The sequence below is a fragment of the Mauremys reevesii genome, linkage group 8 (assembly GCF_016161935.1).
Source record: "Mauremys reevesii isolate NIE-2019 linkage group 8, ASM1616193v1, whole genome shotgun sequence".
Taxonomy (NCBI): domain Eukaryota; kingdom Metazoa; phylum Chordata; order Testudines; family Geoemydidae; genus Mauremys; species Mauremys reevesii.
The window spans coordinates 81,380,645-81,395,390 of record NC_052630.1 but is presented as its reverse complement, the minus strand read 5'-3'; the positions used below and the strand labels follow the sequence as shown (position 1 = coordinate 81,395,390).

Genomic DNA, 14,746 nt, shown 5'->3' with positions numbered 1-14,746 from the left:
TCAGCAGTGCCTATGGATCTGCACCTGTGCCCTACCCATCCCGATGCTCTGGTCCAGAGGTATATAGGGAGAGGCTGACCTGTCACTGCTCCAGTTCCTTCTCAGCCCATTGCGGCTTGAGTCGGAATATCACAGTGTTTGCTTGTTAGCCTTAATCCGGCCTGCTTGTTTTCTTCTTTTATTTTTTAGTATTTTCTTTATTTACTTTGCTGTTTCCTTATTTTAATTTCTAGCACAAAATTGTGCTTTCTGGGGCAGGGGAGCATCCCACACTTCTTTTGTTTGTGGTCAGGGCCACCATCACCCTTGGCCTCTGTGGGTTTGTGGCCCTTATTCCTATGTAGGTTATACCCAAAACCTCAGGCTACAAACCCTGCCAGACCTGCCACAGATCTTTTCCCCTCAGCGATGGGCATTCCAGCTGCCTCAGAACATCTTACATCCCATCAAAGGGTAAGGTCTTCTTCAGCTTCAAGAGCAGATCCAAGAAGCTAAGGGAGGACAGATTGAAACTGCTTCTTAAGGAGGGCTCCTTGAGCTTTGGGCTTTGAAACCCCTCCTCCCGCTCCAGTACATCAGCATCAGCCTCTCAGGGTGCTCTAGCTTCTTTGGTTCTGGCTCTGATAAACACAGAGGGGCAAGGGGGCAGCTTCAGAGGCTTCAAAGACTTCTAAAAATGAAAGCTACCATTCTCCTGACAGGGAACCTGAAAGAAAGGCAAAGTCACCCCAAAGTCCAGAGAGCAGGGAAACTCCACATCCCAGTATGGGTACTGCCAAGCCTTCCACCTCTTCCAGTATCAACATGCCAGTACCACCGAAAAGACTTCCAGCATACATACTGAGGAGTCTATCAGCAAACATCCTAGTGCAGCACCATCATGGGTACCTGGATTGGAGCCCTCCAAACACAGATTCCTCTTGATCCCTGCTCTGGTACTCTTTTTCTTAGGTTCTAAAGACTTCCCATCCAAGACTCCACCATCTTCCCATTCCAGCTTCCTGCTCCCCTAGGTATATCCCAAGGATGAGACCCCAGGAACCACTTGGTGGTTGTCCCATCAACCTTGGCAGGACCTCACCATAGTGAGTTTGTGAACCCTGGGGCCCTATGATGGGGCATCTTTCCCATACTCATCCAGAGGGCCAATTAACCTATTAGGCTGCAAGGGATAGTTAGGCTGAAAGGAAAGCCTTAATTACAGTAAGCTCACCTAGGAACAGGTGGGGCTTCTATGAAACCAGGGAGCTGATAACAGAAAGGGGCTGCAAGAAGTAGTCTGCAGTCACTGCTGTTGGGAAGAGAGGCATGTTTGGAGCTATAGACTTTAGTTTGCAGTTACTCCCTGGGAGGAAGGAATTTGAGTGGCGGAGCCAGAAGGAGTAAGAAAGGCACATGGAAAAGACAGCAAGATTCAGGATGGTACAGACTTCGGGTGCTGTTTAGAGGGTCCCTGAGCTGGAACCTGGAATAGAGGGCAGGCCTGGGTTCCCCTACCAGCCACTAGGGGAGTGACACCATTGGGGCAGTGAAAGAGAAGAGTTCCTGAGACTGTAAGAAAAAACGTTGATACGCTAGAATGGGAGGACTATAGTGACCAAGCTGGTGGGCCAAGCCCTGAAGGCAGAGCACCCTGAGTAGCATCCGGGAGAGACAGTGGCAGCAGAGTGTTCAGCGAGCACCAGAAGGGGGCCTTGGACCTGAAAAGAGCTAATCCCCAGGAAGAGGCCCCTCAAGCGGTGAGTAGAGCACGCTGTGGCAGACCCCTTATAGTGATCAGCTGTACAGACTGCTGTCACGCAGTGGGACTCACCAGAACAACAGCCACTGGTACCTAGGGACCCTCTTCCCCAGCCAGACCCTCCTGGGGCACAAGAGTTAAGGTCAGAGGAGGAGGTATCTCCTCAGTGAAGTCCTACTCCTCAACAGATAGGGCTGTTATGCCCCCTCCATCATCCCATGTAGATGACTTCAAGACCTTCCAAGAGCTAATGACGAGAATATCAGAGGCCCTGCAGATCCCCTTGGAGGAGATATAGGAACCTCAGCACGCCCCGGTTTGCATACCTTCCCTCAAAGAAAGATTGCCTTGCCTAGCAATGATGCTGTACTGTTACCAGCCTGTACAATATGACAGACTCTAGTGATCATCCTGCCTGCCTGCAAGAGGGCTAACAAAAACTACTAAGTACCAGGCAAGTGTTCAGAGTATCTTTTTCTCCCATCCCATCCCAAACACTCTAGTGGTCAACACTGTTAACAAAAAAAAATAGTACTGGTCCAGATGGACCCTTCACGATAAAGAGCTCAAACCCCTCACCTTCTCAGCCGCAAGAGAGATTCCTCAGCTAGCAGCAACTGTACTTCATTAGATCCAGAGGAATTGTTTGTTGTCCTCAACTTCCAAGATGAGTATTTCCATATGGCTTGTAATCCAGCTCACTGATGAGTCTTATGGTTTGTTGTGGGCAACAACCATTGCCAACACTGGGTTCTTCCCTTTGGCCTTTCAGCCAGCAAGAGAGTCTTCACAAAAGTCCGCTTGGTCATCACAGTCCATCTTCGACAAGTGGGGATCATCATCCTCCCCTATCTGGATGACTTTTGGGACAGAGGGCAGCTTGTGACACTCCATGCAAGACTGGACTTTTGGTGTCTTCAAACCTGGCTCAAATCTGTCTATACTCCCAACAAGCACAAGCTGTCTGTTCCTCAGAGAGTCCTCAACTCTCTCAACTGGTTGAGGGACCCCCCACAAGCTCTGTGTGGGAGTTCCATTCTTGCTCTGACCTCCCACAAAGATCATCATTACTTGCCTCCATGTTAAGTTAGGGTACCCACTTTCAGAACTGCACAGCTCAAGGCAAATGGACTCTTGCTCCAATCAGCATCCTCAAACTCAGAGCAGTTTGATATGCTTGCTAGCGCTGCCTACCTACTTTAATTGTGAGAGTTACCCACACAATTTACTTTACTGCCTACCCAAGACCAAAGATTCTCTGAGTCAAAGTAATGACAGTCTACAGAGCGGTCTATTTACCATGTAAATTGCCAAGGAGGAGCAAGATCCAGAGCCTAGTGCATCGCTCACCACATAGACATCGGAGCCATTTATCTCACAGGCCAGAATTCAGTCCTGAATTTTCACCCAAAATGTGTGTTCTGCACTGTCCAGCCCTCTCCTGGACAGTTTAGATATCTTAGGTCTGTTGCCCCTGTAAGGGAATCAATATCCAACAGTTTGTTACTTTAAATGGAGAGTTACCCACACAATTCAGTTTAAACACAACACTGGATTCGTTTTGATTAAAGAATAAAACAAGTTTATTTAACTACAAAGGCATTTTAAGTGACTACAAGTTCCAGGCATTAAAGTAAGAAATGGTTACAACAGAAATAAAGATAAAGCGCTTTCTAGTGCTAAAACTTAATAAACCAGACTTGGTCAAGGTGAAATCCGTACCACATGTTCCCAGGAACATTGCTGACCAAATTCTCAGGCCAGGATCTGCTCCTGAAGGTTGTTTCTTTTGTTGTCTTAGGTGAAAGAGAGAAAGTCGAATAGGAGGAGATACCTTGGGGTGTTTTTGCCCCTCACTTTACTGTTCAGTCCCTTTTTTAAATGGATTTTCCTGAGGGTTACCACTAGATAAAGTTCACTCCCACTGTGAGGCTGGAGTCATGGAGTGTTGAGGTGAAAGAGGTTTCATACTGTTGTTTGCTGTTCATGCTGTTGTTTGCTTGTTCTTTTTGTTCCTGCCCCCTTCCTTGCCAATAAATGGCCATTTGAGAGGTTTTTGCCCACCAGCTTTGATGACGTTTGGCTAGAGGTGTCATTTTGTCCTTTGTCTTTGAGAAACTGGTTTACCCAGACTTATCTGCTAAACACGCTTCAGACCTCATTTCAGGTTATGTTTATGACTTTACATAGAATGTTACTACAAACATTTTACCATGATATTATTGACCAGTGAGTTCTTAGTTTTCAAATGATATCTCACAAGGCATATTATGTACACAGATTATTACAGTAGTGTGTAGGGTGTGACTACAGTGGTGCCTTCGGTCACCCCCACACTATTTGGGTAATTGGGAGTACGTTCTAGTCAGAAAACCACTACTGAAACCTTACCGGCAAAAGTGGAAGCGTTTCCAATCCTGGTGCGAAGAGCAGCCACTCTGCCCTTCTGAGTCTCTCCACACATACATACTTGATCACTGGCTACATTTAAAAAGTATGGTCCTGTCTCTGAGCTCCAGTGAGGTCCACCTAACTGCCATTACAAATTTCTGCCCACCAGTCCAGGGATGTCTAGTATTCAGACATCTTCCTGCTGCCAGGTTTATTAAGGGCTTCTCTAACCATTTTTATAACATACAAAAACCAACTACACCTTGGAACCTTAATCTACTTCTCACTGCCTTGAGAAAACCCCCATTTGAATCCAGGTGGAGCTGTTCCCTTGTTCAGTTACCTCATTCCTCATAGTCATTGTGACATTCCCCTGGTGTTATCTGGACCGGTGATCTGCTAGGTCACTGCAGTCCTGGACTCTGGAAGCCAGCCTTGCTCTGCTCTGCTGAGAGAACCCCCACTCCTGGGCTGTTCACGCACAGCCTCTGGCATGTAAGCTGCTTGGATTGTGCAACCAAATGACACTAGCCAATATCTCCAGTCCCAGACACAACCCTAGGAACCTCCGTCTTGCAGTGTCCAGTTATACCTGCTGGATGCTGCAAGCTTATGAGAGTTTGTCAATTTAACAAAGAAATTGATATGTATCAGGCTTGTTATCCCAAGTAGAGTCTCTGACACGCTTCAAACCAAACGCACTGCTTCAGGTAGAATAAACAAACAGATTTATTAACTACAAAGATGGATTTTAAGTGATTATAAGTCAAAGCACAACAAGTCAGATTTGTCATTTGGTCAAATGAAATAAAAGCAAAATGCATTCTAAGCTGTTCTTAACGATTTCAGCGCCCTTGTAAACTTAGATGCTGGCTGGTTGCCCTGCAGCCAGGCTCTCCCCTTTGATCAGCGTTTCAGTCGCTTGGTGGTGATGTCTGTAGATGGAGGTGGAAGAGAGAGAGAGAGAGCATGGCAAACGTCTCTCCCTTTTATCATGTTCTTTCTTCCCTCTTGGCTTTGCCCCCCCCCCCTCAGGGTCAGGTGAGCATTACCTCATCGTAGTCCCTGACTGACCAAGGGAAGGGGGACGACTCATTCAAGAGTCCGCCAGATCCTTTGTTGCTGCCTAGGCCGGTGTCCTTTGTTCCTGTGAGGCTTGGCTGGGTTTGTCCCATACATGCCCTGATGAGGTGTGAACTGCCCCTCTGGTCCTGGAGAGCTTTGCCTAGGCTTGTTTTAAGACATGAGGACATATTTTTAGTCTCATAACTATATACATGAAATTACAACCTATAACATTTCTATAACAACAAAGCCCAGTGCATCGTGAGCCTTCCAAAGACACCTGACCTGACAAACTTTGCATTGGATACCACACAATCCTATTATAAGAATGAACATGGGGATGCAGGGTGTTCTCCCGAGATACAATGTGTCATCGGCTTGGCCAGAAGGGTAGGGGAACTGGGAGTACTTGTAGCTGATCCACTCTACATGGTATTCTACCAGGACAAGGTAACCTTATATCCCCATTCTTATTTCTTACCTAAGGTTTCATTAGACTTCCACATAAACAAAGACATTCAGTTACCACTTTTCTACCCAAAACTTCATGCCTTATGGAAGGAAACCAGTCTTCACATTTTGGACATGAGAGGCGCTCTTGCCTTTTATCCTGATAGGAGTAACCTCTTCAGAGCTTCTCCCAGACTTTGTCACCTTCTCAGAGAGAGTGACGAGATGTTCGATCTCCACCCAAACACTATCTAAATGGGTTTCAGGATGCATTTTAGCATGTTACAAAGCTTTGGAAATGCATCCACACCTAGGGTCACTGCCTGTTCCACTAGGGCACAATCCACTTCTGTAGCCCTACTTAAGAACTTACCCATCACAGACATTTGCAAGGGCACCACCTGGTCACTTGTGTGCACCTTTTCCCAGCACTGTGCTATTGTGTGTGCTCCTAGGGTAGATGCAGCCACTGGCCATGCTGTTCTCCAATCTGTAGTGAATCCGCCGCCTCAGAAGCATAAATCCTATTGACAGTAGATGTTCCTAAATCCCTTTTGAAAATGAAATTCAGGCTCCTAAATCATTTAGGTGTTGCACTGTTGAGCACAGCAACGCCTACCTACCTTTAAAATTCTGGGCCTTAATCTTTGCGGTTCATTGCACTTTTCTTTTCTTATTTATGTTTGCTGTTCGCATGACCAGTCATATAGAGCTTTCATGAATTTATGTTTGTACAAATGCTGAGAGTAAGCATCTAAAGTTGCAGTTACACAGCACCTTCCATCCTTACAACCAAGGATTGACAAAGGAGATAGCATGAGGGAGCTCCTCCTCTGTTGAGGGGGTGAGAACTGCTCAGGCAGGGACTCAGAAGAGGGGTAGTTGGCAGGCCAGGTACCTGCCTGGGGCTTCCAGGCTTCCTGCCAGTGGATGGCACAGCAGCCTGATCTGAGAAGTTGTCCCAGCTGGGAGGCACCTATCCACCTGTTCCAAAGACAGTTCTGTCCCCCTGCTGGCTTCTCTGCCCATCCAGAGATGATGATAGATGGAGATGATACATACGTTTGGTGCAATGTCTTGTCTGAAATAACGTACTTCCAACTTTCCTGTCTAAAAACCTCTAGGACCTGCTATTTTTATTCCTTTTGACATCAGTGCAGGTTCTTCTCCCTGGTCAAATCTAAATAGTGGCACTGGGTGGGAACAATAAGCTGCGTGCATGCGTGTACACACGCAGACACACACTTTGGCTCGGTTGGCTGCAGGCCTGTTGCTTGGGGACATAAACTGCTTTCAGACACATTCCTTCTCATTTCCCCCAAAAGAAATAGACTGCACGGTGATGGGCACGATATAAAACCAGGTAGATAAATTAGATAAATGGTTCCTAATCTCTCCCCACATGCTCCATCTCATCGCTACAAGATGATGATGCAACACCTTATTACCACGTAACATCAAAACCTTTGATGACAGCTATCAAAACTGGTGAGCTTCACCTCCTATTTAGATCTACTTTAAGCACTGGTTACAGCACAGCAATTTGCATTTATGCAGTAACTATACATGGATCATACCATGTATGTCCATTCGGAAACCACCCTCAGTTAGAAGCCTCACCTTTGCCATAGGTGTTGCAGGGGGAAAGTAATCAAAACAAGGACCGCTTATATTTAATTATTTTCCCTTTTGGCTCAAATGGTAGAGGCTCAGTTACTAATTGAAGGTGGCTATTTAAAGCTGGTGGGTAATGTAATTAAATTGAACAGAAGCTGTGGTTTCTAAGTGAATGTATACAGCATGTCTGTGCTTATGTACAAAATAAGCATTTGGCACTATGTTAAAGAGGTTATTAATAGCTTTAGTAAAAGCTGTTTTTTCAAGATGCTGCTGTATCTTTCCAGACCTTTCTGCTTCCACCACATGATGGCAATAAAGGCACAATACACAGACCATGGTGAAAAGCAAACAGGCCACAATTTTATTCGTAATCAGTGCATCTGGTACTGGGCAATTCAACCTGTCAGGTCATAAAACGCCAGCCCCTTTAAGGTTTTAAGGCACCCTGTGTGCCGGACATAAACATGTATTTATGGCCTAAGCTCTGATTCTCGCACATTCCCTTTCCTTCTCTAAAGAATTGAGCTTTGCACAATAATAAGGCAATGAGGAAGCTGTTCAATACACAGTCTGGGAGCTAAGAAAGGTTACAAATCCAGCCAGTCTCAACTGGATTCTGCCACACTCCTTCCAAGCTTTAAGTTCTGTAGTTTTTGAAACCACCTCTTATTTGAGGTCCAGCAAGATGCTGCTATTTGTGAGGCAGGAGCCTACATTTACTGGGACCAGTTAATCACCAGTGTAGCTCCATTGAAGTTAATGTATTTATTCCTGGCGTGAGTCTGGACCATTGTGCATAAATATTTAAGAGCAATAGCATGGAGAACTAAAACCGAAAAATAAAATGTTTTAAAACACGCCTTGAAGCACAATAAGCTTGAAATTAAAATGTATTTGTTAGTAAACAAAATGTTAATAGGCATTTTTGCACATTAAATCTTTTGTTTGCTATATAGAAAGAATATGGAAAATTAAGCACTTTTAAAATCCACCATACTTTTTTAATGCTCAATTTTTATTTTAAGTGGTGCGATGATGCAGATTGTAAATGTGATGTGAGAGGCATATTCTGCACCTTGGGGAAAATGCAGAGATTTATGTAAAAATCTTAAACTAAAATGCATTCTGTATTTAAGAGAAATACTACAAGTATTCTGCAGTACTCATCCCAGTTAGCAAATCCTTTGCTTGCAGTGAATAGTATCTTACTCCACAAGTAGCCCCATTGAAATCAGTGGGTCTGTTTGTGAAGAGCTCTCAGCCTGGCCCTTAACTTACTGTGGTTTGGGGGCTATTGCTGTGGAATGCTTTTGTATTATATTTAATGAGTGACAAAACATTTTAAAGGGGCTAAAATCCTAATGTGCAAGCAATGTTACCATGCAACTCCAAAGATCCAGAATTCTGCTGTCATATACAAATATAGACCCCAGGAGTCAGAGGAGAAGCAACAGCCAATCACACAGCTGGGAGACCCCGAAGCACTCAGTGAAGTTTGAGCCACCATCTGCAATTCTGCCCCTGTTCTTTGTGGCTGGTCAAAAGCAGTTAGGAGACCGTGGACCCTGTGCTGACAGAGATGATTACTGCCTCTTTCTGTGAAATCGATCTTCCTGCCACTCTGAAATGCACAGTGGTCTAGCGTTGCTGCCTGACTAAGCCCGCGCAAGATGGAAGCAGTGATAGTGGGAAGAGGAACCTTTGGAAGAATAGGCCAAAATCAATCTCCTGAGCACATCACCGGGTGCTCAGCATGCTGTTTTGACTCTGTCCAATACTGGCCACAATCTACAACTTGAATCCCGACTGTCAAGGCCCAAAATGGACTTGGCCTTTGCTATTTTAGGGATCACATAGCTCCCTAAGACCACAAGCAACCACTATAGTCATCAGGAATGGTGGAGCCCTTCTGCTACTATGGTGATGGGGGCCGTATAGATATCTAGACAGATACTTTTGCTGTGGTAAGCTAACACTCATCGGGGCAGGGACTAGACCTTCTCAGCAGCAGAAACTCCCTTCCATCACAGTGATCCTGAACCTCACGAGTTTTGAGGTCAGATGCAAGATTCACCACTTGGGCATTGCTTTCCCTATTAGTAATCCAAACAAGCTCAGTATAGACAGATGCAGGAAGAGACGAGAGAAGGAAAAGTGAAGCAAGAGAATTAATTTTTTAAATTTCTAAATCCACTCTAATAGATAGTACAGTCTTCTTGAGTACTTTTATGACCACATAAGCTTTGATAGCCTTTGCATTCCATAGTGATGAGTGAATTATAAATACATAGATATGCATGTATGTGCTGTGCACCTGGGATTAGACTCCAGGGCTAAAGACTACCCAAAGATGAAAGATACTGTAAATGGCCTTGTCTTTCATGTTCAAACTAAAGGAAGCTAGAGCAGTAAGTCTCTGGGCCAGATTTCTGACCTGGGACACATGCATGCAAATCCCAGTGGTTACAATGAAATCTTGGGCAACGTATCTAAAGGCTGAATTTTGGCTTCTGATTATTTATATTCATATTCAAAATATGTATTATAAAGACCTTTGGCTGTGGCTCTGTTTCTCTCTTGGGAACCCCTTTAATCATTTGAGACCATGGAAGTGTTTTGCCTGATTTCAGAAATATATATATATATAAATTAGTTCTTGTTATTTCCTCATTGATGCTACAACTGAACCATTGACAGGGATGGCACAGTTAAAATGGAAAATATCTGTGGCTGAACTTCTTTTGTACATTGAAAGCTGTAACTGTAGAAGCATTTTATAAAAGCAGGTGTTTCCTGTGAGTGACTGTTCATGTCCTTAAATTACTGGATGAAAGCCAGAGTCAAGCTAGTTATGTGCAGGTTTTATTAACAACGTGCAGAGCCAAAAAGGTTCTCTGAGATAAGAAGGTAGGTTAGGGATAAGCAATGCTGCCTGGAATCACTCTGAATTAATAACTAATGGGTAACATTCTGAATGATTTGTTGTTTCTGATGCTGCTGAAATCAATTGGCTGAGGTCAGCCACAGAAAGGAATCAATTCTGACTGTGTTTAACAGATGTTTTCAAGGATTCTTAGCTGATTAGAAAATCCATAGATTTGTTAAATCTTAAAGGCAACGTTGAAAGACTTGGATAATGGGAGCACGTAGAGTGCTTAACGGTGCAGATGCATCCCTGATTCATAAGAGAGTTTATGTATATAGTCCATTGGGGATATGCACATTGGAAAATACTGAAGTCATCTGAACAGAGTCTGGTAGGAGAAAACAAATAGCAGCCCAAGTCTTGGGAGACTGGTGTTCAATCCCAAACTTGGTACGTCTTGTGCTCCGAGGGCAGTAGGGGGCTGGGGAGAGCTGTGAAGGCAGCGTGTTCAGCCCCTGCATGAGGAGGAGTCTCTATTGACCCCGTCTGGCCAATGTGAGGACTAGCGTTAATGTATTCTCAAGGGAGAGGTGTCCCGCCTTTCTCTGGTGTCCTTGACACTGGGTCTTTGAAGTGGGGAAGAATGTGAGTGACTGTCATTTCTTTAAGAGGGTCCTGGAGGATGCCTTCCCCTCGGGGAAAGAGTACATGGGTTGCACACACACAAGCAGCATACAGTGTGCACACACATAGTGATTGCCTGTCTAAATTTGCATTTTGTAGTTCAGTAGAGAATGGGAGACCTCCTGATCCTGCTGACTGGGCTGTCGCTGATGTCGTAAATTACTTCAGAACAGCAGGATTTGAAGAACAAGCCAATGCTTTTCAAGAACAGGTAAATGGGATTGGATTGACTGTCACTGCCCTTTGACTCCTCACATTTTCATTATACGGGCTGGTTGTACAAAGGTTAGGGCATGGTCAGTCTCCTAGAAAGGGAACATTCTGGGTGGCAACCACTGGGATTATTAGCTTTAAACAATATCCTCATTTTACAGGACATGCACTGTAGCTGGAGGAAGGCTGCTCTTGTGATCTAAGCATTAGACTGGGAGCTGAAGAATCTGAGCTCTAGGCCTGGCTTGGTCACAGCCCTTTCTGTGTGATCTCAGGAAAGTCACTTACACGCTCTGTGCCTAAGCTTCACCATATGTAAAATGGGAATAGTACTACTTCTTCGAGTGATTGCTCATATCCATTCCAGATAGGTGTGCGCACGCAGCGTGCACGTTCGTCGGAAGATTTTTACCCGAGCAACACTCGGTGGGTCGGCTGGGCGCCCCCTGGAGTGGCGCCGCTATAGCGGCAGTTATATACCCCTGCCGACCCGTCCGCTCCTCAGTTCCTTCTTACTGCCCGTGATGGTCATTGGAACAGTGGAGTGCGGCACTGCTGTCCTCCACAACCCTAGCTTCTCGCTTGTTTTCTACCTAGTTGTTGTATATAGTTCAACTTTTAGTATAGTTAGATTTAGTTTATTAGTTTTAGTGGTAGTTAGTGTATAGTTTACGGGGAAATTGGGGGGCTAGCCCCTTCTTTTTCCCCCGACCCGGTGCGGGCTCATGCCCAAGGCACCAGGGTTTAAGCCTTGCTCGGCCTGCCAGAAGCCGATGCCGGTTGGAGACCATCACGAATCTTGCCTGAGGTGCTTAGGAGAGTCTCACCTTCCCGATAACTGCTGCATTTGCAAGTCCTTCAAGCCTAGAACAAAAAAGGAGCGGGACTTTCACTTAAAGCAGCTCCTAATGGAGTCGGCACTTAGCCCTGTGGCGCCGGCACCGACCGCCCTGCGGTCAGCTTCGGTGAGGAGCGTGCCTTTGGCACCAGCTCAATCCAGTACCGACGCCCGGCACCGACATCAGCCGGCACCGGCTCCCCGGCACCGTTCCCTTTCCCCTTCGGGGAAACGCAAGGCAGCACCGGCCTCGTCCAAAAAGGACTCTACGTCTAGGCCTGAAAGCCAACCTTCGGCACCTGCGCCGGCACCACCACCTTTGGCACCACAAGCGTAAGCTCCTAGCGCTGCACCGTTGACTCCGGCACCGCAAGAGCCGTCGAGTCCAGTTCCACCTTGCTCCCCGGTGCACACCGCGGTCGAGCTCGCTCTCCCATCAACGCCAGAGACCTTTTCGACGGCAAGAGAGCTGATTGCGTTGACGGAGCCAACGCAACCTCAACCCCCGGCGCCGCCAGTGCGGGTTGTCAAATCAGTGGGCAAGCCGGCTATAATGAGGCCTCCTTCCCCTGATCAGCAGGACAAACGTCACTCCAGATCTCGGTCTTGGAGACGTTCCCGCTCACGCCGGTCTTGATCTCGGCACCGCTTGCAGTCCTGGTACCACTCTCCATCGCGGTACCGGTCGTACTCGTGGAGATGCTCCTGATCCCGATCACTGGACAGGCGATATCAGCACCGGTCCGGCTCTCGGTACCGCTCTCGGTACCGCTCGTCCCGCAGCCGTTCTCACCATCGAGACTCGAGATCCCGGTCGACCTCCCGGCACCGGCACGGTAGATGGTCCCGATCTCGCTCCCGGCACCGACAAGACCGGCACCGCTCCCCGGTACCGTCCAGGGACAGAACAGCTGGATCGGCGGCACCGTCGCACAGCCTCTCGGCACCGCCTTGGCCTTCGAGACAAGCATCCGTCTCCTCCCACGCCGACAGTGCTGCTCACCAGCAGACCGAGCCTCCAGGCCAGGACCAAGGCCCTCCTCAATGGGCTTTCTGGACCCCGTGGGCGTACCACGAGGCGCAAGGTGCCCCATTTGCGACTCAACGCTCCAGGCCCTCCAACCATCGAGCTCCGGAAGCCACTGTTAGCAGGCCTCCTCCCACTGATGTGGAAGAGGTGCCACTGGCATCCGAGGAACCTGAGCCTCCTCTTGCTGTAGAGGCTCCTCAGCCGCTCTCTGAGCCTCCACAGGACCCTCTGGTACCGGGCCTGTCCTCCTCCTCTCCTGATGAGGCAGTTGCAGGAACATCCTCCTCGGGCCCTCCTCCTGTTGACCTTCGGGCACATCAGGACTTGTTGAGGCGGGTAGCCCAGAATATGAACCTGCCGGTTGAGGAGGTGGCGGAAGTCGAGGACCCGGTCATGGACATATTAACGGCGGATGCGCCCCTTCGGGTGGCCCTGCCGTTTATCCACACTATTCAGCGCAATGCAGATACCATATGGCAGTCACCGGCCTCCATCCCTCCGACTGCTCGGGGAGTGGAAAGAAAGTACGTGGTCCCGTCAAAGGGCTATGAGTATCTGTACACTCACCCTGCTCCCTGCTCGCTGGTAGTCCAGTCAGTCAACGAGCGGGAACGGCATGGCCAGCAGGCACCGGCGCCTAAGTCAAAAGAGGTGAGGCGTACGGACCTTTTAGGCCGCAAGGTCTACTCGGCCGGCGGCCTTCATTTGAGAGTGGCCAATCAGCAGGCCCTTTTAAGTAGATACACCTTTAATACATTGGTGTCTATAGCTAAGTTCACCGAGCTTCTGCCACAGGACTCCCATCCGGAGTTCACGGCCCTCTTGGAGGAGGGTAAGAAAGCGTCCAGATCGGCCCTCCAGGCCTCCTTGGACTCGGCGGCCAGAACCTTGGCCTCTGGTATAACTATGAGGCGCATTTCGTGGCTCCAAGCCTTGACTCTCCCACCTGAATTACAACAGACAATTCACGATCTGCCTATCGATGGTCAAGGTCTCTTCTCGGAGACGACTGACCCAAGGCTGCAGAGCCTCAAGGACAATCGCATTACGATGCGCTCCTTGGGTATGCACACCCTGGTGACCCAACGGAGGTCCTTCTGGCCCCAGCCGTACCGCCCCTACAATCAGCCCAGGCTGCGACCAGACACCAGGCGCCGTGGCAGGGTGAATCGGCGCAGACATTCGGGCAACCAGGGGAACCAACTCCAACCGCCCTCGGAACCTGCTTCGGGGTCGAAGCAGAACATTTGATGGGACGCCCGAGGACGGTCCATCAGTTTCGTTACCGGATCCTTCCCCATTTTTTTCCAACCGTCTCTCCTCCCATTTCCTCCTGGCTTGGTCCCAGATAACATCCAACAGCTGGGTACTTCGCACGGTGGAAACGGGTTACCACCTCCAGTTTATTTCGCCCCCTCTCTCCCACCCACCCTACCCGTCCCTCTTCAGGGACCCCTCTCATGAGCAATTCCTCCTGCAAGAGGTCGAGACTCTGTTGAGTTTGGGTGCCATAGGGGAGGTGCCAGAAGGCATGAGGGGCACGGGTTTTTACTCCCGCTATTTCCTAATCCCTAAGGTGAAGGGAGGTCTGCGTCCAATCCTAGATCTCTGAGAGCTCAACAGATTCCTGGTGAAGCTCAAGTTTCGCATGGTGACCCTGGGGACCATTATCCCCTCCCTGGATCCGGGAGACTGGTATGCCGCCCTTGATATGAAGGACGCGTACTTCCATATCGTCATTTACCCTCCTCATCGACGCTACCTTCGTTTTGTCGTCAATCACCAGCACTACCAGTTCACGGTGCTCCCCTTCGGCCTCTCTACGGCACCGAGGGTCTTCACCAAGTG

General features: G+C 48.0%; 1 protein-coding gene across 7 annotated transcripts in view; it reads left to right on the top strand.

The window, feature by feature from the left end:
- The window catches only part of SAMD13 (sterile alpha motif domain containing 13), a 53,039-nt gene that overhangs the window by 27,571 nt on the left and 10,722 nt on the right, over nucleotides 1–14,746 (top strand). For all 7 annotated transcript variants that reach the window (XM_039483129.1, XM_039483126.1, XM_039483127.1 and 4 more), the window contains one exon: nucleotides 10,917–11,028. In XM_039483129.1, the coding sequence (XP_039339063.1) occupies nucleotides 10,917–11,028 (112 nt within the window). The remainder of the gene's footprint in view (nucleotides 1–10,916; nucleotides 11,029–14,746) is intronic.